This window comes from Salmo salar, chromosome 14 (genome assembly GCF_965601325.2).
Source record: "Salmo salar chromosome 14, fSalSal1, whole genome shotgun sequence".
Taxonomy (NCBI): domain Eukaryota; kingdom Metazoa; phylum Chordata; class Actinopteri; order Salmoniformes; family Salmonidae; genus Salmo; species Salmo salar.
The window spans coordinates 58,512,301-58,538,166 of record NC_138304.1 but is presented as its reverse complement, the minus strand read 5'-3'; the positions used below and the strand labels follow the sequence as shown (position 1 = coordinate 58,538,166).

The 25,866-nt window shown below is 50.5% G+C and overlaps 1 protein-coding gene across 1 annotated transcript; it reads left to right on the top strand.

The window, feature by feature from the left end:
- Window positions 1-24,073, top strand: orc2 (origin recognition complex, subunit 2). The gene is given in 17 exon segments (NM_001173957.1): window positions 1-151; window positions 651-721; window positions 972-1,097; window positions 1,944-2,033; window positions 4,404-4,487; window positions 6,474-6,499; window positions 6,580-6,637; window positions 9,445-9,629; window positions 16,645-16,743; window positions 16,822-16,931; window positions 18,209-18,341; window positions 18,462-18,558; window positions 21,569-21,715; window positions 21,797-21,968; window positions 22,486-22,547; window positions 22,642-22,760; window positions 23,167-24,073. Coding segments are annotated over 16 exon segments (1,659 nt in total). The 5' UTR covers window positions 1-151; window position 651; the 3' UTR covers window positions 23,248-24,073.
- Window positions 24,074-25,866: the final 1,793 nt, after the last annotated feature.

Genomic DNA, 25,866 nt, shown 5'->3' with positions numbered 1-25,866 from the left:
GCCCGCGGAAATCTGTCAAAGATCTTTCAAGCTGCGCGCACTTTGTAGATGTTTCTAACTTGACTTAGTGTAGTAACTAATATTTGTCCTTTTTTAATAATTGTGTCTTCTACAAACGTGCGTTATAACGGGTAGTAAAAACAGCAGAAAGGCAAGTCCCTGCTTTTCGTGGCATATTGTTTCATTAGCTAGCTAACGATAGCGAATGTTTCTGTGTTATATTTCCGCGTTTCAAAACATCTGGGAACTCGGAAATCTCCGACTTCAGTGCGTTCATGGTGATTTCAACACAACTGGGAACTCGGAAAAATACGAGGTCAAATCATGATCAGTGATCTTCAGGTCGGAGCTCTAGAAAGAGGCCCGAGATTCCGAGTTGGATGACCGTTCAAAATGACTTCTCTCTGTCGGAGAATGTTTTATTGTTTTATTATTATTTTTTTTTCCAAAGTTCCCAGTTGTCTGGACTGAAGTCGGAGATTTCCATGTTCTCATTTCCAAGTTTCCAGTTGTTTTGAAAGCAGCATCAATTCAAGAGCTCTGATCTCCCGAGTTCCCAGTTAAACACTGAGTGTTGTAGTGATGATGATGATGTGCATCGGCATGACAGTGTGTTGGAAGTGGTGTGGTGATGGTGTGTTTCTGTGCAGTATGAGTTTATTGGAGGTGAGGTTTGTGGGCGACGGAGATGCACTGGAACACATAGTGGACAAACAAGAAGGTAGGAGTCAGACCACACACACACACGCACCATCACATAGACCACACACACGCACCATCACATAGACCACACACACACACGCACCATCACAAAGACCACACACACACGCACCATCACAAAGACCACACACACCATCACAAAGACCACACACACACAATCACAAAGACCATACACACACACACCATCACAAAGACCACACACACGTACATGTACGGCTGACTGAGGGATTTGTTGGTTTTGCTGTGTGTAGATGTGCAGGGCAGCCACAGCAGTGTGCAGAGGCTGGTGACTCTGAGGAGTGAAGCGGAGAGGAGCAGTAGAGAGGATGGAGCAGGCCTTAGTGAGCTGCACTATGTCCAGGCCCTCGGAACAGATGGTGTGTGTTTGTGTCTCAGTCCATCGGTCTGTCATGACGAACAGCCCTACTGACTGTGCATATGTGTGCCCTGTCTGCCTGCCTGTGTGTGTGTGTGTTTCCTGCCTGACTGTGTGTTTCCTGCCTGACTGTGTGTTTCCTGCCTGACTGTGTGTTTCCTGCCTGACTGTGTGTTTCCTGCCTGACTGTGTGTTTCCTGCCTGACTGTGTGTTTCCTGCCTTGACTGTGTGTTTCCTGCCTTGACTGTGTGTTTCCTGCCTTGACTGTGTGTTTGTCCTGTCGGACTGTGTGTGTGTGTGTGTGTGTGTGGAGACTCTGTGTCCTGTCTGGCTGTGTCCTGCCTGACTGTGTGTGGGGAGACTCTGTGTCCTGTCTGACTGTGTCCAGTCTGACTGTGTGTGGGGAGACTCTGACGGTGTCCTGTCTGACGGTGTCCTGTCTGAAGAGGGGGAGGAGTGTGTGTGTGTGTCCTGTCTGTGTGTGGGGAGACTGTCGGACTGTGTGTGTGTCCTGTCTGACTGTGTGTGGGGAGACTCTGACGGTGTCCTGTCTGACTGTGTCCTGTCTGAAGAGGGGGAGGAGTGTGTGTGTCCTGTCTGATGGTGTCCTGTCTGACGGTGTCCTGTCTGAAGAGGGGGAGGAGTGTGTGTGTCCTGTCTGATTGTGTCCTGTCTGATGGTGTCCTGTCTGACGGTGTCCTGTCTGACGGTGTCCTGTCTGAAGAGGGGGAGGCGTGGGTGTGTCCTGACTGACGGTGTCCTGTCTGACTGTGTCCTGTCTGAAGAGGGGGAGGAGTGTGTGTGTCCTGTCTGACAGTGTCCTGTCTGACTGTGTCCTGTCTGAAGATGGGGAGGAGTGTGTAGCAGCAGGAGGAGGAGGAGCATCAATGTTCACCTTTCAGACGGTGAAACGCGCCAACAGGATGGCCCAGATGGGTAAGTCTCTCCAAACGTTATCTGTAATATTGACAACATGCTCTAACAGGAAATACATGCTCTAACAGGAAATGCATGTCCTCAGAGATGGAAGCCAGGCGAGATCAGGTGGGACCATTCTAGCCAATGAGGTCAGGTGGGACCATTCTAGCCAATGAGGTCGACCGATTATGATTTTTCAACGCCGATACCGATTATTTGGGGACACAAAAAAAAAAACGATACCGATTAATCGGCCGATTAAATTTTCTTTATTTATTTGTATAATGACAATTACAACAATACTGAACGAACACTTATTTTAACTTAATATAATACATAAATAAAATCAATTTAGCCTCAAATAAATAATGACACATGTTCAATTTGGTTTAAATAATGCAAAAACAAAGTGTTGGAGAAGAAAGTAAAAGTGCAATATGTGCCATGTAAGAAAGCTAACGTTTAAGTTCCTTGCTCAGAACATGAGAACATATGAAAGCTGGTGGTTCCTTTTAACATGAGTCTTCAATATTCCCAGGTAAGAAGTTTTAGGTTGTAGTTATTATAGGAATTATAGGACTATTTCTCTCTATACGATTTGTATTTCATATACCTTTGACTATTGGATGTTCTTATAGGCACTTTAGTATTGCCAGTGTAACAGTATAGCTTCCGTCCCTCTCCTCGCTCCTACCTGGGCTCGAACCAGGAACACATCGACAACAGCCACCCTCGAAGCATCGTTACCCATCGCTCCACAAAAGCCACAGCCCTTGCAGAGCAAGGGGAACAACTACTCCAAGTCTCAGAGTGAGTGACGTTTGAAACGCTATTAACGCGCACCCGGCTAACTAGCTAGCCATTTCACATCGGTTACACCAGCCTAATCTCGGGAGTTGACAGGCTTGAAGTCATAAACAGCGCTTGAAGAATTGCGACGAGCTGCTGGTAAAATGCACGAAAGTGCTGTTTGAATGAATGCTTACGAGCCTGCTGGTGCCTACCACCGCTCAGTCAGCTGCTCTATCAAATCATAGACTTAATTATAATATAATAAACACACAGAAATACGAGCCTTAGGTCATTAATGTGGTCGAATCCGGAAACTATCATCTCGAAAACAAAATGTTTTTTTCTTTCAGTGAAATATGGAACCGTTCCGTATTTTATGTAACGGGTGGCATCCCTAAGTCTAAATATTCCTGTTACATTGCACAACCTTCAATGTCATGTCATAATTATGTAAAATTCTGGCAAATTAGTTCGCAACGAGCCAGGCGGCCCTAACTGTTGCATATACCCTGACTCTGCGTGCAATGAACGCAAGAGAAATGACACAATTTCACCTTGTTAATATTGCCTTCTAACCTGGATTTCTTTTAGGTAAATATGCAGGTTTAAAAATATATACTTCTGTGTATTGATTTTAAGAAAGACATTGATGTTTATGGTTAGGTACAAGTTGGAGCAACGACGGTCCTTTTTCGCGAATGCGCACCGCATCGATTATATGCAACGCAGGACAGGCTAGATAAACTAGTAATATCATCAACCATGTGTAGTTAACTAGTGATTATGATTGATTGATTGTTTTTCATAAGATAAGTTTAAAGCTAGCTAGCAACTTACCTTGGCTTCTTACTGCATTCGCGTAACAGACAGCCTCCTCGTGGAGTGCAATGTAAAGCAGGTGGTTAGAGCGTTGGACTAGTTAACCATAAGGTTGTAAGGTTGAATCCCCGAGCTGACAAGGTAAAAATCTGTCGTTCTGCCCCTGAACAAGGCAGTTAACCCACTGTTCCCCGGTAGGCCGTCATTGAAAATAAGAATGTGTTCTTAACTGACTTGCGTAGTTAAAATAAAAAATTAAATTAAAAAAATCGGCAAATCGGTGGCCAAAAATGCCAATTACCGATTGTTATGAAAACTTGAAATCGGCCATTCCGATTCATCGGTCGACCTAGCCAATGAGGTCAGGTGGGACCATTCTAGCCAATGAGGTCAGGTGCGACCATTCTAGCCAATGAGGTCAGGTGCGACCATTCTAGCCAATGAGGTCAGGTGCGACCATTCTAGCCAATGAGGTCAGGTGCGACCATTCTAGCCAATGAGGTCAGGTGGGACCATTCTAGCCAATGAGGTGTGTGAACAACAGGCACAGCGTAACCAAACTCCTATTGGGTCAGATAAGCCTCACGCGGTACATTCTTCTGTTCACCAAATTCAACACTCATCGTTGTCTTATTTTCCTGGGCAGATTTTGGGCAGTGTAAAGCCGCTCGCTTCGCCTTTTCCTGTCTGGTCTCTCTCGCTCTCTGGCTCGTAGAGTAACAACTGTGTGTGTGTGTGTGTGTGTGTGTGTGTGTGTGTGTGTGTGTGTGTGTGTAGCGTCTGAGCTGGCTCGGACCCCAGTGAGGAGTGTGACCTTCAGAACAACACCTGACCCTTCTGGCCCCGCCCACAATGGCTGCAGTGAGTCCCTCTTTCATCCATCTCTTCCTTCCTGTTTCCTCATCCTCGTTCTCATCCATCTCTTCCTTCCTGCTCTCATCCATCTCTTCCTTCCTGCTCTCATCCATCTCTTCCTTCCTGCTCTCATCCATCTCTTCCTTCCTGCTCTCATCCATCTCTTCCTTCCTGCTCTCATCCATCTCTTCCTTCCTGCTCTCATCCATCTCTTCCTTCCTGCTCTCATCCATCTCTTCCTTCCTGCTCTCATCCATCTCTTTCTCCCTGTTCTCATCCATCTCTTCCTTTGTTTCCTCATCTTCGTTCTCATCCATCTCTTCCTTCCCGTTTCCTCATCCTCGTTCTCATCCATCTCTTCCTTCCTGTTCTCATCCATCTCTTCCTTCCTGTTTCCTCATCCTCGTTCTCATCCATCTCTTCCTTCCTGTTCTCATCCATCTCTTCCTTCCTGTTTCCTCATCCTCGTTCTCATCTATCTCTTCCTTCCTGTTCTCATCCATCTCTTCCTTCCCGTTTCCTCATCCTCGTTCTCATCCAAAAAAGTATATTTTATATGTGAGATTCTTCAAAGTACCCACGCTTTGCCTTGATGACAGCTTTGCACACGCTTGGCATTCTCTCAACCAGCTTCATGAGGAATGCTTTTCCAACAGTCTTGAAGGAGTTCCCACATATGCTGAGCACTTGTTGGCTGCTTTTCCTTCACTCTGCGGTCCGACTCATCCATAACCATCTCAATTGGGGTGAAGTCGGGTGATTGTGGAGGCCAGGTCATCTGATGCAGCACTCCATCACTCTCCTTCTTGGTCAAATAGCCCTTACACAGCCTGGAGGTGTGTTTTGGGTCATTGTCCTGTTGAAAAACAAATGATAGTCCCAATAAGCCCAAACCAGATGGGATGGCGTATTGCTGCAGAATGCTGTGGTAGCCATGCTGGTTAAGTGTCCCTTGAATTCTTAATTAAACCAGACAGTCACCAGCAAACCACCATCACACCACCACCTCCTCCATGCTTCACGGTGGGATCCACACATACGGAGACCATCCGTTCACCTACTCTGAGTCTCACAGAGACACAGCAGTTGGAACCAAAAATCGCTAATTTGGACTCATCAGACCAAAGGACAGATTTCCACTGGTCTAATGTCCATTGCTCATGTTTCTTGGCCCAAGCAAGTCTCTTCTTATTATTGCTGTCCTTTAGTAGTGGTTTCTTTGCAGCAATTTGACCATGAAGGCCTGATTCACGCAGTCTCCTCTGAACAGTTGATGTTGAGATGTGTCTGTTACTTGAACTCTGAAGAATTTATTTGGGCTGCAATTTTTGAGGTTGGTATCTCTAATGAACTTATCCTCTGCAGCAGAGGTAACTCTGGGTCTTCCTTTCCTGTGGCGGTCCTCATGAGAGCCAGTTTCATCACTGCGCTTGATGGTTTTTGCGACTGCGCTTGAAGAAACTTTCAAAGTTCTTGAAATTTTCCGGCTTAACTGACTTATGAACTGTCGTTTCTCTTCGCATATTTGAGCTGTTCTTGCCATAATATGGACTTATCCCTGTTTGGTAAAATACCATCTTCTGTATACCACCCCTACCTTGTCACAACACAACTGATTAGCTCAAACACATTAAGAAGGAAAGAAATTCCACAAATTAACTTTTAACAAGGCACACCTGTTCATTGAAATGCATTCCAGGTGACTACCTCATGAAGCTGGTTGAGAGAATGGCAAGAGTGTGCAAAGGGTGGCTACTTTGAAGAAACCTATATAAAATATTTTGATTTGTTTAACACTTTTTTGGTTACTACATTATTCCTTATGTGTTATTTCATAGTTTTGATGTCTTCACTATTATTCTACCATGTAGAAAAAAATAAACCCTTGAATGAGTAGGTGTGATAACTATTGACTGGTTCTGTACATCGACGTCTCTCCTAATGATCAGGTGGATGATGTCCATTTTCTCTGTATGTTCTCCCTGTCTCTAGAGAGTGAGAACAGGACTCCTCAGAAGGTGAGTATTGGAGAGGACAGATGTAGCCAGTTGGTGCCAGTGCTGAGCTGTGACCTGTGTTACTTCCTGTTTCGTCTCAGGGCAGGAAGGTGCAGTTTGTTTCCACAACGCCCCACAGACTCAGGAAGAGACTATCAGGTGGGAAACAAACAATCGGCTTACTGACGTTGTAACTAAATGTTTGGGACGTTCGATAAACTCTTTCAACCGTGACTACACGGAATTACAGTTCACAAAAATATACGGAACAAAAAATATAAACGCAACATGTAAAGTGTTGGTCCCATGTTTCATGAGCTGAAATTAAAGATCCTAGAAATTTTCCAAACCTTAATTCTCTCACATTTTGTGCACACATTTGTTTACACCCCTGTTACTGAGCATTTCTCCTTTGCCAAGATAATCAATCTACCTAACAGGTCTGGCATATCGAGAGTTAATTAAAAATAAGTTAATTAAACATGATCATTACACAGGTGCACCTTGTGCTAGGGACAATAAAAGGCCACTCTAATATGTGCAGTTTCGTCACACAAAACAATGCCGCAGATGTCTCAAGTTGACGGCGTGTGCAATTGGCATGCTGACTACAGGAATATCCACCACAGCTGTTGCCAGAGAATTTAATGTTCAATTCTCTACCATAAGCCGCCTCCAACATCGTTTTAGAGAATTTGGCAGTACATCCAACCGGCCACACGACCGTATGGCGTCGTGTGGATGAGCGGTTTGCTGATGTCAACATTGTCAACAGAGTGCCCCACTATGGGGTTATGGTGTGGGCAGGCATAAGCTACGGACAACTAACACAATTGCATTTTATCGATAGCAATTTGAATGCACAGAGATGCTATGATGAGATCCTGAGGCCCATCGCTGTGCCATTCATCCACATGAGCCATCACCTCATGTTTCAGCATGATAATACACAGCTCCATGTCGCAAGGATCTGTACACAATTTCTGGAAGCTGAAAATGTCCCAGTTCTTCCATGACCTGCATACTCACCAGACATGTCACCCATTGAGCATGTTTGGGATGCTCTGGATCGACATGTACAAGTGGGACAACATTCCACAGGCCACAATCAACAGCCTGATCAGCTCTGTGTGAAGGAGATGTCGCGCTGCATGAAGCAAATGGTGGTCAAACCAGATACTGACTGATTTTCTGATCCACGTCCCTACCTATTTTTTTTTTAGGTATCTGTGACCAACAGATATTGTTATACACTGCTCAAAAAAATAAAGGGAACACTTAAACAACACAATGTAACTCCAAGTCAACTTCTGTGAAATCAAACTGTCCACTTAGGAAGCAACACTGATTGACAATACATTTCACATGCTGTTGTGCAAATGGAATAGACAACAGGTGGAAATTATAGGCAATTAGCAAGACACCCCCAATAAAGGAGTGGTTCTGCAGGTGGGGACCACAGACCACTTCTCAGTTCCTATGCTTCCTGGCTGATGTTTTGGTCACTTTTGAATGCTGGCGGTGCTTTCACTCTAGTGGTAGCATGAGCCGGAGTCTACAACCCACACAAGTGGCTCAGGTAGTGCAGCTCATCCAGGATGGCACATCAATGCGAGCTGTGGCAAGAAGGTTTGCTGTGTCTGTCAGGGTAGTGTCCAGAGCATGGAGGCGCTACCAGGAGACAGGCCAGTACATCAGGAGACGTGGAGGAGGCCGTAGGAGGGCAACAACCCAGCAGCAGGACCGCTACCTCCGCCTTTGTGCAAGGAGGAGCAGGAGAAGCACTGCCAGAGCCCTGCAAAATGACCTCCAGCAGGCCACAAATGTGCATGTGTCTGCTCAAACGGTCAGAAACAGACTCTATGAGGGCCCGACGTCCACAGGTGGGGGTTGTGCTTACAGCCCAACACCGTGCAGGACGTTTGGCATTTGCCAGAGAACACCAAGATTGGCAAATTCGCCACTGGCGCCCTGTGCTCTTCACAGATAAGAGCAGGTTCACACTGAGCACATGTGACAGACATGACAGAGTCTGGAGACGCCGTGGAGAACGTTCTGCTGCCTGCAACATCCTCTAGCATGACCGGTTTGGCGGTGGGTCAGTCATGGTGTGGGGTGGCATTTCTTTGGGGGGCCGCACAGCCCTCCATGTGCTCGTCAGAGGTAGCCTGACCGCCATTAGGTACCGAGATGAGATCCTCAGACCCCTTGTGAGACCATATGCTGGTGCGGTTGGCCCTGGGTTCCTCCTAATGCAAGACAATGCTAGACCTCATGTGGCTGGAGTGTGTCAGCAGTTCCTGCAAGAGGAAGGCATTGATGCAATGGACTGGCCCGCCCGTTCCCCAGACCTGAATCCAATTGAGCACATCTGGGACATCATGTCAAGCTCCATCCACCAACGCCACGTTGCACCACAGACTGTCCAGGAGTTGGCGGATGGTTTAGTCCAGGTCTGGGAGGAGATCCCTCAGGAGACCATCCGCCACCTCATCAGGAGCATGCCCAGGCGTTGTAGGGAGGTCATACAGGCATGTGGAGGCCACACACACTACTGAGCCTCATTTTGACTTGTTTTAAGGACATTACATCAAAGTTGGATCAGCCTGTAGTGTGGTTTTCCACTTTCATTTTGAGTGTGACTCCAAATCCAGACCTTCATGGGTTGATAAATTGGATTTCCATTGATTATTTTTGTGTGATTTTGTTGTCAGCACATTCAACTATGTAAAGAAAAAAGTATTTAATAAGATTATTTCTTTAATTCAGATCTAGGATGTGTTGTTTAAGTGTTCCCTTTATTTTTTTGGAGCAGTATATTATAACTGTATTCCCAGTCATGTGAAATCCATAGATTAGAGCCAAATTTCTTTTAATTGACTGATTTCCTCATATGAACTGTAAATTGTTGCATATTGCGTTTCTATTTTTGTTTAGTATATTAAACTAAGGTCTGTCTGTTTTAGATCCCAGCCTGAGGTCTGACAGCGACAGCGAGCTCTCTCCCTCTGACTCTGGAGGGGAGGAGGAGGATGATGATGATGAGGAGGACAGAGTGAATCAGTCCAGCACACCCAGTAAGCCTCCAGCCACAGCTCTCTATAAGACACCTGCTAAGAAGAGCAAGACTGCCCCAGAACCGCCCAGCCAGGTTAGTCACCCAGAACCACTCACCCAGAACCACCCTGCCAGGTTAGTCACCCCAGAACCACCCTGCCAGGTTAGTCACCCCAGAACCACCCTGCCAGGTTAGTCACCCCAGAACCACCCTGCCAGGTTAGTCACCCCAGAGCCACCCTGCCAGGTTAGTCACCCAGAGCCACCCTGCCAGGTTAGTCACCCAGAGCCACCCTGCCAGGTTAGTCACCCAGAGCCACCCTGCCAGGTTAGTCACCCAGAGCCACCCTGCCAGGTTAGTCACCCAGAGCCACCCTGCCAGGTTAGTCACCCAGAGCCACCCTGCCAGGTTAGTCACCCAGAGCCACCCTGCCAGGTTAGTCACCCAGAACCACCCTGCCAGGTTAGTCACCCAGAACCACTCAGCCAGAACCACCCAGCCAGGTTAGTCACCCAGAACCACCCAGCCAGGTTAGTCACCCAGAGCCACCCTGCCAGGTTAGTCACCCAGAACCACCCAGCCAGAACCACCCTGCCTGGTTAGTCACCCAGAACCACCCAGCCAGAACCACCCAGCCAGGTTAGTCGCCCCAGAACCACCCAGCCAGGTTAGTCGCCCCAGAACCACCCAGCCAGGTTAGTCGCCCCAGAACCACCCAGCCAGGTTAGTCGCCCCGAACCACCCAGCCAGGTCAGTCGCCCCAGAACCACCCTGCCACGTCAGTCGCCCCAGAACCACCCTGCCAGGTCAGTCGCCCCAGAACCACCCTGCCAGGTCAGTCGCCCCAGAACCACCCTGCCAGGTCGGTCGCCCCAGAACCACCCTGCCAGGTCGGTCGCCCCAGAACCACCCTGCCAGGTCGGTCGCCCCAGAACCACCCAGCCAGGTCAGTCACCCAGAACCACCCTGCCAGGTTAGTCACCCAGAACCACCCTGCCAGGTTAGTCACCCAGAACCACTCAGCCAGAACCACCCAGCCAGGTTAGTCACCCAGAACCACCCAGCCAGGTTAGTCACCCAGAACCACCCAGCCAGGTTAGTCACCCAGAACCACCCAGCCAGGTTAGTCACCCAGAACCACCCAGCCAGGTTAGTCACCCAGAACCACTCAGCCAGAACCACCCTGCCAGGTCGGTCGCCCCAGACCCACCCTGCCAGGTCGGTCGCCCCAGAACCACCCTGCCAGGTCACTCGCCCAAGAACCACCCTGCCAGAACCACCCAGCCAGGTTAGTCGCCCCAGAACCACCCAGCCAGGTTAGTCGCCCCAGAACCACCCAGCCAGGTTAGTCGCCCCAGAACCACCCAGCCAGGTTAGTCGCCCCAGAACCACCCTGCCAGGTTAGTCGCCCCAGAACCACCCTGCCAGGTTAGTCACCTAGAACCACCCAGCCAGGTTAGTCACCCAGAACCACTCACCCAGAACCACCCTGCCAGGTTAGTCACCCAGAACCACCCAGCCAGAACCACCCTGCCTGGTTAGTCACCCAGAACCACCCAGCCAGAACCACCCAGCCAGGTTAGTTGCCCCAGAACCACCCAGCCAGGTTAGTCGCCCCAGAACCACCCAGCCAGGTTAGTTGCCCCAGAACCACCCAGCCAGGTTAGTCGCCCCAGAACCACCCAGCCAGGTTAGTCGCCCCAGAACCACCCAGCCAGGTTAGTCGCCCCGAACCACCCAGCCAGGTCAGTCGCCCCGAACCACCCAGCCAGGTCAGTCGCCCCAGAACCACCCTGCCAGGTCGGTCGCCCCAGAACCACCCTGCCAGGTCGGTCGCCCCAGAACCACCCTGCCAGGTCGGTCGCCCCAGAACCACCCTGCCAGGTCGGTCGCCCCAGAACCACCCAGCCAGGTCGGTCGCCCCAGAACCACCCAGCCAGGTCGGTCGCCCCAGAACCACCCAGCCAGGTCGGTCGCCCCAGAACCACCCAGCCAGGTCGGTCGCCCCAGAACCACCCTGCCAGGTCAGTCGCCCAGAACCACTCAGCCAGAACCACCCTGCCAGGTCGGTCGCCCCAGACCCACCCTGCCAGGTCGGTCGCCCCAGACCCACCCTGCCAGGTCGGTCGCCCCAAGAACCACCCTGCCAGGTCACTCGCCCAAGAACCACCCTGCCAGGTCAGTCGCCCAAAACCACTCAGCCAGAACCACCCTGCCAGGTTAGTCGCCCAGAACCACCCAGCCAGGTTAGTCACCCAGAACCACTCAGCCAGAACCACCCTGCCAGGTTAGTCACCCCAGAACCACCCTGCCAGGTTAGTCACCCAGAACCACTCACCCAGAACCACCCTGCCAGGTTAGTCACCCAGAACCACCCAGCCAGAACCACCCTGCCTGGTTAGTCACCCAGAACCACCCAGCCAGAACCACCCAGCCTGGTTAGTCGCCCCAGAACCACCCAGCCAGGTTAGTCGCCCCAGAACCACCCAGCCAGGTTAGTCGCCCCAGAACCACCCAGCCAGGTTAGTCGCCCCAGAACCACCCTGCTAGGTTAGTCGCCCCAGAACCACCCTGCCAGGTTAGTCACCCAGAGCCACCCTGCCAGGTTAGTCACCCAGAACCACCCAGCCAGAACCACCCTGCCTGGTTAGTCACCCAGAACCACCCAGCCAGAACCACCCAGCCAGGTTAGTCGCCCCAGAACCACCCAGCCAGGTTAGTCGCCCCAGAACCACCCAGCCAGGTTAGTCGCCCCAGAACCACCCAGCCAGGTTAGTCGCCCCGAACCACCCAGCCAGGTCAGTCGCCCCAGAACCACCCTGCCACGTCAGTCGCCCCAGAACCACCCTGCCAGGTCAGTCGCCCCAGAACCACCCTGCCAGGTCAGTCGCCCCAGAACCACCCTGCCAGGTCGGTCGCCCCAGAACCACCCTGCCAGGTCGGTCGCCCCAGAACCACCCTGCCAGGTCGGTCGCCCCAGAACCACCCTGCCAGGTCGGTCGCCCCAGAACCACCCAGCCAGGTCAGTCACCCAGAACCACCCTGCCAGGTTAGTCACCCAGAACCACCCTGCCAGGTTAGTCACCCAGAACCACTCAGCCAGAACCACCCAGCCAGGTTAGTCACCCAGAACCACCCAGCCAGGTTAGTCACCCAGAACCACCCAGCCAGGTTAGTCACCCAGAACCACCCAGCCAGGTTAGTCACCCAGAACCACCCAGCCAGGTTAGTCACCCAGAACCACTCAGCCAGAACCACCCTGCCAGGTCGGTCGCCCCAGACCCACCCTGCCAGGTCGGTCGCCCCAGAACCACCCTGCCAGGTCACTCGCCCAAGAACCACCCTGCCAGAACCACCCAGCCAGGTTAGTCGCCCCAGAACCACCCAGCCAGGTTAGTCGCCCCAGAACCACCCAGCCAGGTTAGTCGCCCCAGAACCACCCTGCCAGGTTAGTCGCCCCAGAACCACCCTGCCAGGTTAGTCGCCCCAGAACCACCCTGCCAGGTTAGTCACCTAGAACCACCCAGCCAGGTTAGTCACCCAGAACCACTCACCCAGAACCACCCTGCCAGGTTAGTCACCCAGAACCACCCAGCCAGAACCACCCTGCCTGGTTAGTCACCCAGAACCACCCAGCCAGAACCACCCAGCCAGGTTAGTTGCCCCAGAACCACCCAGCCAGGTTAGTCGCCCCAGAACCACCCAGCCAGGTTAGTTGCCCCAGAACCACCCAGCCAGGTTAGTCGCCCCAGAACCACCCAGCCAGGTTAGTCGCCCCAGAACCACCCAGCCAGGTTAGTCGCCCCGAACCACCCAGCCAGGTCAGTCGCCCCAGAACCACCCTGCCAGGTCAGTCGCCCCAGAACCACCCTGCCAGGTCGGTCGCCCCAGAACCACCCTGCCAGGTCGGTCGCCCCAGAACCACCCTGCCAGGTCGGTCGCCCCAGAACCACCCAGCCAGGTCGGTCGCCCCAGAACCACCCAGCCAGGTCGGTCGCCCCAGAACCACCCAGCCAGGTCGGTCGCCCCAGAACCACCCAGCCAGGTCGGTCGCCCCAGAACCACCCTGCCAGGTCAGTCGCCCAGAACCACTCAGCCAGACCCACCCTGCCAGGTCGGTCGCCCCAGACCCACCCTGCCAGGTCGGTCGCCCCAGACCCACCCTGCCAGGTCGGTCGCCCCAAGAACCACCCTGCCAGGTCACTCGCCCAAGAACCACCCTGCCAGGTCAGTCGCCCAAAACCACTCAGCCAGAACCACCCTGCCAGGTTAGTCGCCCAGAACCACCCAGCCAGGTTAGTCACCCAGAACCACTCAGCCAGAACCACCCTGCCAGGTTAGTCACCCCAGAACCACCCTGCCAGGTTAGTCACCCAGAACCACTCACCCAGAACCACCCTGCCAGGTTAGTCACCCAGAACCACCCAGCCAGAACCACCCTGCCTGGTTAGTCACCCAGAACCACCCAGCCAGAACCACCCAGCCTGGTTAGTCGCCCCAGAACCACCCAGCCAGGTTAGTCGCCCCAGAACCACCCAGCCAGGTTAGTCGCCCCAGAACCACCCAGCCAGGTTAGTCGCCCCAGAACCACCCTGCTAGGTTAGTCGCCCCAGAACCACCCTGCCAGGTTAGTCGCCCAGAACCACCCTGCCAGGTTAGTCGCCCCAGAACCACTCAGCCAGAACCACCCAGCCAGCCAGGTCAGTCAGTCAGCCAGAACCAGCCAGCCATGTCAGACAGTCAGCAATATTTGTATTTATTATGGATCCCCATTTAGTTCCTGCCAAGACAGCAGCTACTCTTCCTGGGATTTATTAAGGATCCCCGTTAGTTCCTGCCAAGACAGCAGCTACTCTTCCTGGGGTTTATTATGGATCCCCGTTAGTTCCTGCCAAGACAGCAGCTACTCTTCCTGGGGTTTATTAAGGATCCCCGTTAGTTCCTGCCAAGACAGCAGCTACTCTTCCTGGGGTTTATTATGGATCCCCGTTAGTTCCTGCCAAGGCAGCAGCTACTCTTCCTGGGGTTTATTATGGATCTCCGTTAGTTCCTGCCAAGGCAGCAGCTACTCTTCCTGGGGGTTTATTATGGATCCCCATTAGTTCCTGCCAAGGCAGCAGCTACTCTTCCTGGGGTTTATTATGGATCCCCATTAGTTCCTGTCAAGGCAGCAGCTACTCTTCCTGGGGTTTATTATGGATCCCCATTTAGTTCCTGCCAAGGCAGCAGCTACTCTTCCTGGGGTTTATTATGGATCCCCATTTAGTTCCTGCCAAGGCAGCAGCTACTCTTCCTGGGGTTTATTATGGACCCCTATTAGTTCCTGCCAAGGCAGCAGCTACTCTTCCTGGGGTTTATTATGGATCCCCATTAGTTCCTGTCAAGACAGCAGCTACTCTTCCTGGGGTCCAAACATATTAAAGCGCGTACATTACAAATAAAACAAAAGATAACAGTACATTATAACATTATTACACCAGTACATAGCTACAATACAACATGTAATACCAGCATACAACAATATCACAATGTGTGTGTTAGCATGTGTACAGTGCATTTGGAAAGTATTCAGACCCCTTGACTTTTTCCACATTGTTACATTACAAACTTATTCTAAAATGGATTAAATCGTTTTTTTTCCCGTCAATCTACACAAATTAAACAATAATATTAAATTTACATAAGTATTCAGACCCTTTACTCAGTACTTTGTTAAAGCTGCTTTGGCAGCGATTACAGCCTTGAGTCTTCTTGGGTATGATGCAAAAGCTTGGCACACCTGTATTTGGGGAGTTTCTCCCATTCTTCTCTGCAGATCCTCTCAAGCTCTGTCAGGTTGGATGGGGAACGTCGCTGCACAGCTATTTGATGGTCTCTCCAGAGACGTTCGATTGGGTTCAAGTCTGGGCTCTGGATGGGCCAGTCAAGGACATTCAGACTTGTCCCGAAGCCACTCCTGCGTTGTCTTGGCTATGTGATTAAGGTCGTTGTCCTGTTGGAAGGTGAACCTTCACCCCAGTCTGAGGTCCTGAGCACTCTGGAGCAGGTTTTCATCAAGGACCTCTCTCTACTTTGCTCTGTTCATCTTTGCCTCAATCCTGACTAGTCTCCCAGTCCCTGCCACTGAAAAACATCCCCACAGCATGAAGCTGCCACCATCGTGCTTCACTGTAGGGATGGTGCCAGGTTTCCTCCAGACGTGACGCTTGGCATTCATGCCAAAGAGTTCAATCTTGGTTTCATCAGACCAGAGAATCTTGTTTCTCATGGTCTGAGAGTCTTTAGGTGCCTTTGGCAAACTCCAAGCGGGCTGTCATGTGCCTTTTACTGAGGAGTGGCTTTGGTCTGGCCACTGTACCATAAAGGCCTGATTGGTGGAGTGCTGCAGAGATGGTTGTCCTTCTGGAAGGTTCTCCCATCTCCACAGAGGAACCATCGGGTTCTTGGTCACCTCCCTGACCAAGGCCCTTCTGTGCATTCAAATTGCCATAGATAAAATGCAATTGTGTTTGTCTGTAACTTATGCCTGCCCATACGTTGGGGCACTCTGTTCCCAACGTTGACATCAGCAAACTGCTCACCCACACGTCGCCATACACATGGTCTGCGGTTGTGAGGTCGGTTGGATGTACTGCCAAATTCTCTAAATGAACGTTCAGTTCTCTGGCGACAGCTCTGGTGGACATTCCTGTTGTCAGCATACCAATTGCACGCTCCCTCAACTTGAGACATCTGTGACATTGTGTTGTGGCAAAACTGCACATTTTAGAATGGCCTTTTATTGTCCCCAGCACAAGGTGCACCTGTGTAATGCTCATTTTGTTTTTAATTTGCTTCTTTATATGCCACACCTGTCAGTCAGGTGGATGGATAATCTTGGCAAATGAGAAATGCTCACTAACAGGGATGTAAACAAATTTGTGCACAAAATGTGAGAGAAATACACTTTCTGGGATCTTTTATTTCTGTTCATGAAACATGAGACCAACACTTTTTGTTCTCTGTGCGTTCTCTGTGCGCCTCCCAGAGTCTGTTCTGGACGTGGGGACTGGGAAGAGACCTCTGGTGGCATGTCCTGTGGGCTATGACTTTGTCCTTTCTGTTTTAGGCCAGTCTGGTAGAGGAATACTTTGAGGCTCACGGCAGTTCTAAATTCCTGACATCAGACCGGACCCTGCAGCGCCTACACACACCTAAATTAGACCGGGTGAGTACATACACACACACACACCTAGGAGATGTATGGAAGCTTGTAAACCACATGAATCGTGTTTCTTGTTTGTAGGAGACGTTGTTCCGTCTGTTAGAAGGGAAACCGGCGTGTTATTCTGCAGAGATTGAGAAGCTCCACTCCAGTCACCATGAACACTTCAACAAGTGGATGCTGCAGCTACAGTAAGGACCTCTCCCTACGCGGGCCCCGTCTCTCCCTACGCGGGCCCCGTCCCCCTCCGCGGGCCCGTCTCCCTAATGGCTACGTATGTTGTCTTGTTGCTGTATGAGGTTACTAGACCGTATCGTAATGCCGCTCTAGGAGTGGAGGTCACAGTGAGGTTACTAGACCGTATCGTAATGCCGCTCTAGGAGTGGAGGTCACAGTGAGGTTACTAGACCGTATCGTAATGCCGCTCTAGGAGTGGAGGTCACAGTGAGGTTACTAGACCGTAACGCCGCTCTAGGAGTGGAGGTCACAGTGAGGTTACTAGACCGTAACGCCGCTCTAGGAGTGGAGGTCACAGTGAGGTTACTAGACCGTAACGCCGCTCTAGGAGTGGAGGTCACAGTGAGGTTACTAGACCGTAACGCCGCTCTAGGAGTGGAGGTCACAGTGAGGTTACTAGACCGTAATGCCGCTCTAGGAGTGGAGGTCACAGTGAGGTTACTAGACCGTAACGCCGCTCTAGGAGTGGAGGTCACAGTGAGGTTACTAGACCGTATCGTAATGCCGCTCTAGGAGTGGAGGTCACAGTGAGGTTACTAGACCGTATCGTAATGCCGCTCTAGGAGTGGAGGTCACAGTGAGGTTACTAGACCGTATCGTAATGCCGCTCTAGGAGTGGAGGTCACAGTGAGGATACTAGACCGTAACGCCGCTCTAGGAGTGGAGGTCACAGTGAGGATACTAGACCGTAACGCCGCTCTAGGAGTGGAGGTCACAGTGAGGATACTAGACCGTAACGCCGCTCTAGGAGTGGAGGTCACAGTGAGGATACTAGACCGTAACGCCGCTCTAGGAGTGGAGGTCACAGTGAGGATACTAGACCGTAACGCCGCTCTAGGAGTGGAGGTCACAGTGAGGTTACTAGACCGTAACGCCGCTCTAGGAGTGGAGGTCACAGTGGGGTTACTAGACCGTAACGCCGCTCTAGGAGTGGAGGTCACAGTGGGGTTACTAGACCGTAACGCCGCTCTAGGAGTGGAGGTCACAGTGGGGTTACTAGACCGTAACGCCGCTCTAGGAGTGGAGGTCACAGTGGGGTTACTAGACCGTAACGCCGCTCTAGGAGTGGAGGTCACAGTGGGGTTACTAGACCGTAACGCCGCTCTAGGAGTGGAGGTCACAGTGGGGTTACTAGACCGTAACTACTAAGTGTGTGTGTGTGTGTGTGTGTGTGTGTGTGTGTGTGTGTGTGTGTGTGTGTGTGTGTGTGTGTGTGTATATATATATATAGGCTGGGTTACAGTGTATTGCTGTACGGGCTGGGCAGTAAGAAGGCCTTACTAGAGGAGTTCCGAGTGTCTCTGCTCTGTCAGGAGATGCACCTGGTTGTCAACGGATTCTTCCCTTCCATCACTCTCAAATCAGTCAGTATAACACACACACCTGTACACACACACACCTGTACACACACACACACCTGTACACACACACACACACACCTGTACACACCCTCACCCCTCTGATGGTCTCCTCCTGTCCTGTAGATCCTGACTGCTCTGTCTGCAGAGCTTCTAGAACACCAAGGAACGTTCCGGAACCCTGCTGACCAACTACAGTACATCACCACCACCCTCAGAGAACGTGCGTGACCTTGACCCATAGCATACAGTGACCTTGACCCATAGCATACAGTGACCTTGACCCATAGCATACAGTGACCTTGACCCATAGCATACAGTGACCTTGACCCATAGCATACAGTGACCTTGACCCATAGCATACAGTGACCTTGACCCATAGCATACAGTGACCTTGACCCATAGCATACAGTGACCTTGACCCATAGCATACAGTGACCTTGACCCATAGCATACAGGGACCGGTGTGACCTTGACCCATAGCATACAGGGACCGGTGTGACCTTGACCCATAGCATACAGGGACCGGTGTGACCTTGACCCATAGCATACAGGGACCGGTGTGACCTTGACCCATAGCATACAGGGACCTTGACCCATAGCATACAGTGACCTTGACCCATAGCATACAGTGACCTTGACCCATAGCATACAGTGACCGGTGTGACCTTGACCCATGGCATACAGTGACCGGTGTGACCTTGACCCATGGCATACAGTGACCGGTGTGACCTTGACCCATGGCATACAGTGACCGGTGTGACCTTGACCCATGGCATACAGTGACCCGGTGTGACCTTGACCCATAGCATACAGTGACCCGTGTGACCTTGACCCATAGCATACAGTGACCGGTGTGACCTTGACCCATAGCATACAGTGACCGGTGTGACCTTGACCCACGGCATACAGTGACCGGTGTGACCTTGACCCACGGCATACAGTGACCGGTGTGACCTTGACCCACGGCATACAGTGACCGGTGTGACCTTGACCCACGGCATACAGTGACCGGTGTGACCTTGACCCACGGCATACAGTGACCGGTGTGACCTTGACCCACGGCATACAGTGACCGGTGTGACCTTGACCCACGGCATACAGTGACCTTGACCCACGGCATACAGTGACCTTGACCCACGGCATACAGTGACCTTGACCCACGGCATACACGGACCGGTGTGACCTTGACCCACGGCATACACGGACCGGTGTGACCTTGACCCACGGCATACACGGAGCGGTGTGACCTTGACCCACGGCATACACGGAGCGGTGTGACCTTGACCCACGGCATACACGGACCGGTGTGAACTTGACCCACGGCATACACGGACCGGTGTGACCTTGACCCATAGCATACAGTGCCTTGCTAAAGTATTCATCCCCCTTGGCGTTTTTCCTATTTTGTTGCATTACAACCTGTAATTTAAATAGATTTTTATTTGGATTTCATGTAATGGACATACACAAAATAGTCCAAATTGGTGAAGTGAAATAAAACGGAAAAGTGGTGCGTGCATATGATGTATTCACCCCCTTTGCTATGAAGCCCCTAAATAAGATCTGGTGCAACCAATTACCTTCAGAAGACACATTATTAGTTAGATTGCACACAGGTGGACTTTATTTAAGTGTCACATGATCTCAGTATATATACACACACCTGTTCTGAAAGGCCCCAGAGTCTGCAACACCACAAAGCAAGGGGCACCATGAAGACCAAGGAGCTCTCCAAACAGGTCAGGGACAAAGTTGTGGAGAAATACAGATCAGGGTTGGGTTATAAAAAAAATATCTGAAACTTTGAACATCCCACAGAGCACCATTAAATCCATTATTAAAAAATGGAAAGAATATGGCACCACAACAAACCTGCCAAGAGAGGGCTGCCCACCAAAACTCACGGACCAGGCAAGGAGGGCATTAATCAGAGAGGCAACAAAGAAGCCAAAGATAACCCTGAAGGAGCTGCAAAGCTCAAAAGTGGAGATTGGAGTATCTGTCCACAGCTTTAAGCCATACACTCCACAGAGTTGGGCTTTACGAAAGAGTGGCCAGAAAAAAAGCCATTGCTTAAAGATAAAATAAGCAAACATGTTTGGTGTTCGCCAAAAGGCATGTAGGATACTCCCCAAACATATGGAAGAAGCTACTCTGGTCAGATGAGACTAAAATTGAGCTTTTTAGCCATCAAGGAAAACGATATGTCTGGCCCAAACCCAACACCTCTCATCACCTCGAGAAAACCATCCCCACAGTGAAGCATAGTGGTGGCAGCGTCATGCTGTGGGGATGTTTTTCATCGGCAGGGACTGGGGAAATTGGTCAGAATTGACGGAATGATGGATGACTCTAAATACAGAGAAATTCTTGAGGGGAAACCTGTTTCAGTCTTCCAAAGATTTGAGACTGGGACGGAGGTTCACCTTCCAGCAGGACAATGACCTTAAGCATACTGCTAAAGCAACCCTCTCCTGGTTTAAGGAGAAACATTTAAATGTCTTGGAATGGCCTAGTCAAAGCCCAGACCTCAATCCAATTGAGAATCTGTGGTATGACTTAAAGATTGCTGTACACCAGCAGGAACCCATCCAACTTGAAGGAGCTGGAGCAGTTTTGCCTTGAAGAATGGGCAAAAATCCCAGTGGCTAGATGTGCCAAGCTTACAGAGACAGACCCAAAGAGACTTGCAGCTGTAATTGCTGCAAAAGGTGGCTCTACAAAGTATTTACTTTGAGGGGGTGAATGTTATGTGCACAAGTTTTCAGTTTTTTTGTCTTATTTCTTGTTTGTTAAACAATAAAACATATTTAGCATCTTCAAAGTGGTAGGCATGTTGTGTAAATCAAATGATACAAACCCCCCCCCCCCAAAAAAAATTATTTTAATTCCAGGTTGTAAGGCAACAAAATAGGAAAAATGCCAAGGGGGTGAATACTTTGGCAAGCCACTGTACACGGACCAGTGTGACCTTGACCCATAACATACCAGTGTGACCTTGACCCATAACATACCAGTGTGACCTTGACCCATAACATACCAGTGTGACCTTGACCCATAACATACCAGTGTGACCTTGACCCATAACATACCAGTGTGACCTTGACCCATAACGTACATGGATCCGTGTATGTGGACTTTGACGTGTGTGTGTGTGGGGGGGGGGGGGGGGACTTTGACGTGTGTGTGGACTTGTGTGTGTGGACTTTGACCTGTGTGTGTCTCATCAGAGCCGGACCTCCATGTGTACCTGTTGATCCACAACATTGACGGTCCCATGCTCCGCGGAGAGAAGACCCAGAATGCACTGGGTCAACTGGCGTCACTACCCAACCTGCACCTTGTCGCCTCCATCGACCACATCAACGCACCGCTCGGTACGGTACAGCGTGTCCATTTGTCCTGTATTACTTGGTCTTACCACAGTGCTGTTTCTGAAGGTGTGTGTCTCCCTGCAGTGTGGGACCAGTGCAAACTGAGTCAGTTTAACTGGTTGTGGTGGGAGTGCGTGTGTTTCCAGCGTTATGTGGAGGAGACGTCCTATGAGAACTCTCTACTCGTTCAACAGACTGGAGCCCTCGCCCTCTCCTCCTTGACACATGTCCTACGTAGCCTTACGGCTAACGCCAGGTACAGACACTACGGCTAGCGCCTTACGGCTAACGCCAGGTACAGACACTACGGCTAGCGCCTTACGGCTAACGCCAGGTACAGACACTACGGCTAGCGCCTTACGGCTAACGCCAGGTACAGACACTACAGCTAACACCTTACGGCTAACGCCAGGTACAGACACTACGGCTAGCGCCTTACGGCTAACGCCAGGTACAGACACTACGGCTAGCGCCTTACGGCTAACGCCAGGTACAGACACTACGGCTAACGCCAGGTACAGACACTACGGCTAGCGCCTTACGGCTAACGCCAGGTACAGACACTACGGCTAACGCCAGGTACAGACACTACTGCTAATGCCAGGTACAGACACTACAGCTAACACCTTACGGCTAACGCCAGGTACAGACACTACGGCTAGCGCCTTACGGCTAACGCCAGGTTTTCGCTGCGTTATCTCAACATATGTTTCTCTGTATTGGAATGTTTGGATAACGTTTGATTTTGATGGTGGTGTGTGATTGGTCGACAGGGGCATCTTTAAACTGCTGGTGGAGTTCCAACTGGAGAACAAAGACAACAGTTCATACACAGGTACACACACACACACACACACACACAACCCCCTCCTACAACCTTTCACAGTGATTGTTTTAACGTGTGTGTGTGTGTGTGTGTGTGTGTGTAGGCTTGTCATTCCAGGACTTCTACCAGCGTTGTCGGGAAGCCTTCCTGGTGAACTCTGACCTCACCCTGCGAACCCAGCTCACAGAGTTCAGAGACCACAAACTCATCCGCACACGCAAGGTACACACACACACACACACACACACACACACACACACACACACACAGACCACAAACTCATCCGCACACGCAAGGTACACACACACACACACACACACAGACACACACACACACACACACACACAGAGACCACAAACTCATCCGCACACGCAAGGTACACGCGCACGCACGCACTCACACACACACAGAGACCACAAACTCATCCGCACACGCAAGGTACGCGCACGCACGCGCATGCACACACAGAGACCACAAACTCATCCGCACACTCACGCACACACACACAGAGACCACAAACTCATCCACACACGCAAGGTACACACACACACACACACACACACACACACACACACACACACACACGGCGACAAACTGAAATGGACACATTTTTCCCATGATCCCTCAGGGTGCTGATGGGGTGGAGTACCTGCTGGTTGCTGTGGACACCAGCACGTTGACTGACTTCCTGGAGAAAGAAGTAGAGTGAGGAGAGGAGCAGACGTCACCTTCCGTCTTTCACTTCCATTGAACCCGAGAGAACTGGGCCGTATTCATTTAGGGTCCGAGAACTGGGCCGTATTCATTTAGGGTCCGATAACTGGGTCGTATTCATTTAGGGTCAGATAACTGGGCCGTATTCATTTAGGGTCAGATAACTGGGCCGTATTCATATAGGGTCAGAAAACTGGGCCGTATTCATATAGGGTCAGACAACTGGGCCGGATTCATATAGGGTCAGACAACTGGGCCGGATTCATATAGGGTCAGACAACTGGGCCGGATTCATATAGGGTCAGACAACTGGGCCGGATTCAGATAACTGGGTCAGACAACTGGGCCGGATTCAGATAACTGGGTCAGACAACTGGGCCGTATTCAGATAACTGGGCCAGATAACTGGGTCGTATTCATTTTGGGTCAGATAACTGGGTCGTATTCATTTAGGGTCAGATAACTGGGTCGTATTTTAGGTCATAATGATTAAGATTACAGGGACGACCTGATCTTAGATCAGCACTCTGAGACGCTTTAAGAATACGGGCCCTGATCACATTGGTGTTAACCCACACTGGGCCCTTTGGTAGTTAGTTAAGAAACACTGGCTGTAGCTAGGGTCATCTGCTCTTTAGGCCAAAGTCAATTTCCACTATGTTGCTTTGACCTGGCCTTTTCAGTGCAGAGGATGTACACATTCCATTTGTGTGTTTTTGATGATTTTTGTTTAGTCTTATTGACCACCTCTGAAAATCTGTAGCGCTGTTGTCTGTATTAACTCTTCACATTCAGTAAAAAAAAAACTTAAAAAAAAAAAACTATTTCAGTATCTTTATTTACACAAAAAGTCATTCTGATTAAGAAAAGGCAGACTGAATACATGCTGGTAGGGAATAGAAAGAATGAGACAGACCAGAGAGTTTCTCAACCCAGAGGCGCAACAACGTGAGACTTCCAGGAACTCTTTGTGAAACGGACCGAACAGACCAGGTTTTGGGGTTTCAGAAGTCAATGAGATTAGTGAGAAAAAAAATCTTACTTCGTTAATTTTTCTCGACATCTAAAGACACAATTCTAGATTGGAGCCACGTTGTTACTCCAACCTCCATGAAACCGACACATTTTCATTTTCGTCAAAGTCAACTTTATATTGATGGAGTAACTTTTGATTTTCTCATCCAGTTTCTGGCTATTGAACCCTGACCTGTTCACCAGATGTGCTGCCTTGTCCTAGACCTGCTGTTTTCGACCATCTCCCTGCCCCTCTACCGCCTCTGAATGATCGGCTATGAAAAGCCAACTGACCGTTACTCCTGAGGTGCTGACCTGTTGCACCCTCGACAACCACTGTGATTATTAATTGACCCTTCTGGTCATCTTGAAGAACGATCTGGCCATGTACTCTTATCTGGACCTTTTCTAAAATGATCTGCCGCCATTGTTGCAACCCCTATTACTAGTCTGTTCAACCTCTCGTGACACTCTAGACCCAAACTGTTACAGATCTATATCTATCCTGCCCTGCCTTTCTAGTTCTCTCACGTCACCCCGCTCCTCCGCACACTCCACTGGCTTCCAGTTGAAGCTCGCATCTGCTACAAGACCATGGTGCTTGCCTACGGAGCTGTGAGGGGAACGGCACCTCCGTACCTTCAGGCTCTGATCAGTCCCTACACCCAAAGAAGGGCACTGCGTTCATCCACCTCTGGCCTGCTCGCCTCCCTACCTCTGCGGAAGCACAGTTCCCGCTCAGCCCAGTCAAACCTGTTCGCTGCTCTGGCACCCCAATGGTGGAACAAGCTCCCTCACGACGCCAGGACAGCGGAGTCAATCACCACCTTCCGTAGACACCTGAAACCCCACCACTTTAAGGAATACCTGGGATAGGATTAAGTAATCCTTATAACCCCCCCCCCCCCCCCCCAAAAAAAGATATAGATGTACTATTGTAAAGTGGTTGTTCCACTGGATATCATAAGGTGAATGCACCAATTTGTAAGTCGCTCTGGATAAGAGCGTCTGCTAAATGACGTAAATGTAAGATCACGGACCCTTTCGAATCCCACCGTACCTTCTCCGCTGTGCAATCTGGTCATGGGTGCACCTCAGCCACGCTCAAGGTACTAAACAATATCATAACCGCCATCGATAAGAGACATTACTGTGCAGCCGTCTTCATCGACCTGGCCAAGGCGTTCGACTGTCAATCACGGCGGACCAACGAAGAACATGCAGACTGAATACCAAATGAATTCATCTATTTTTATTTATTTAAATTTAACCTGTATTCAGCTAAGAACAAATTCATATTTACAATGACGGCCGGACAAACCCGGACGATGCTGGGCCAATTGTGCGCCGCCCTATGGGACTCCCAATCACGGCCGGTTGTGATACAGCCTGGAATCGAACCAGGGTGTCTGTAGTGACGCCTCTAGCACTGAGATACAGTGCCTTAGACTGCTGCGCCACTTGGGAGCCCAAAACTAACTAGAACCACGGATAACAAATTAGGGGAAAACCTACACGGAGTGTACAAAACATTAAGAACACCTTCCTGATTTTGAGTTGCACCCTCTTTTCCCCTTAGAACAGCCTCCATTCACCAGGA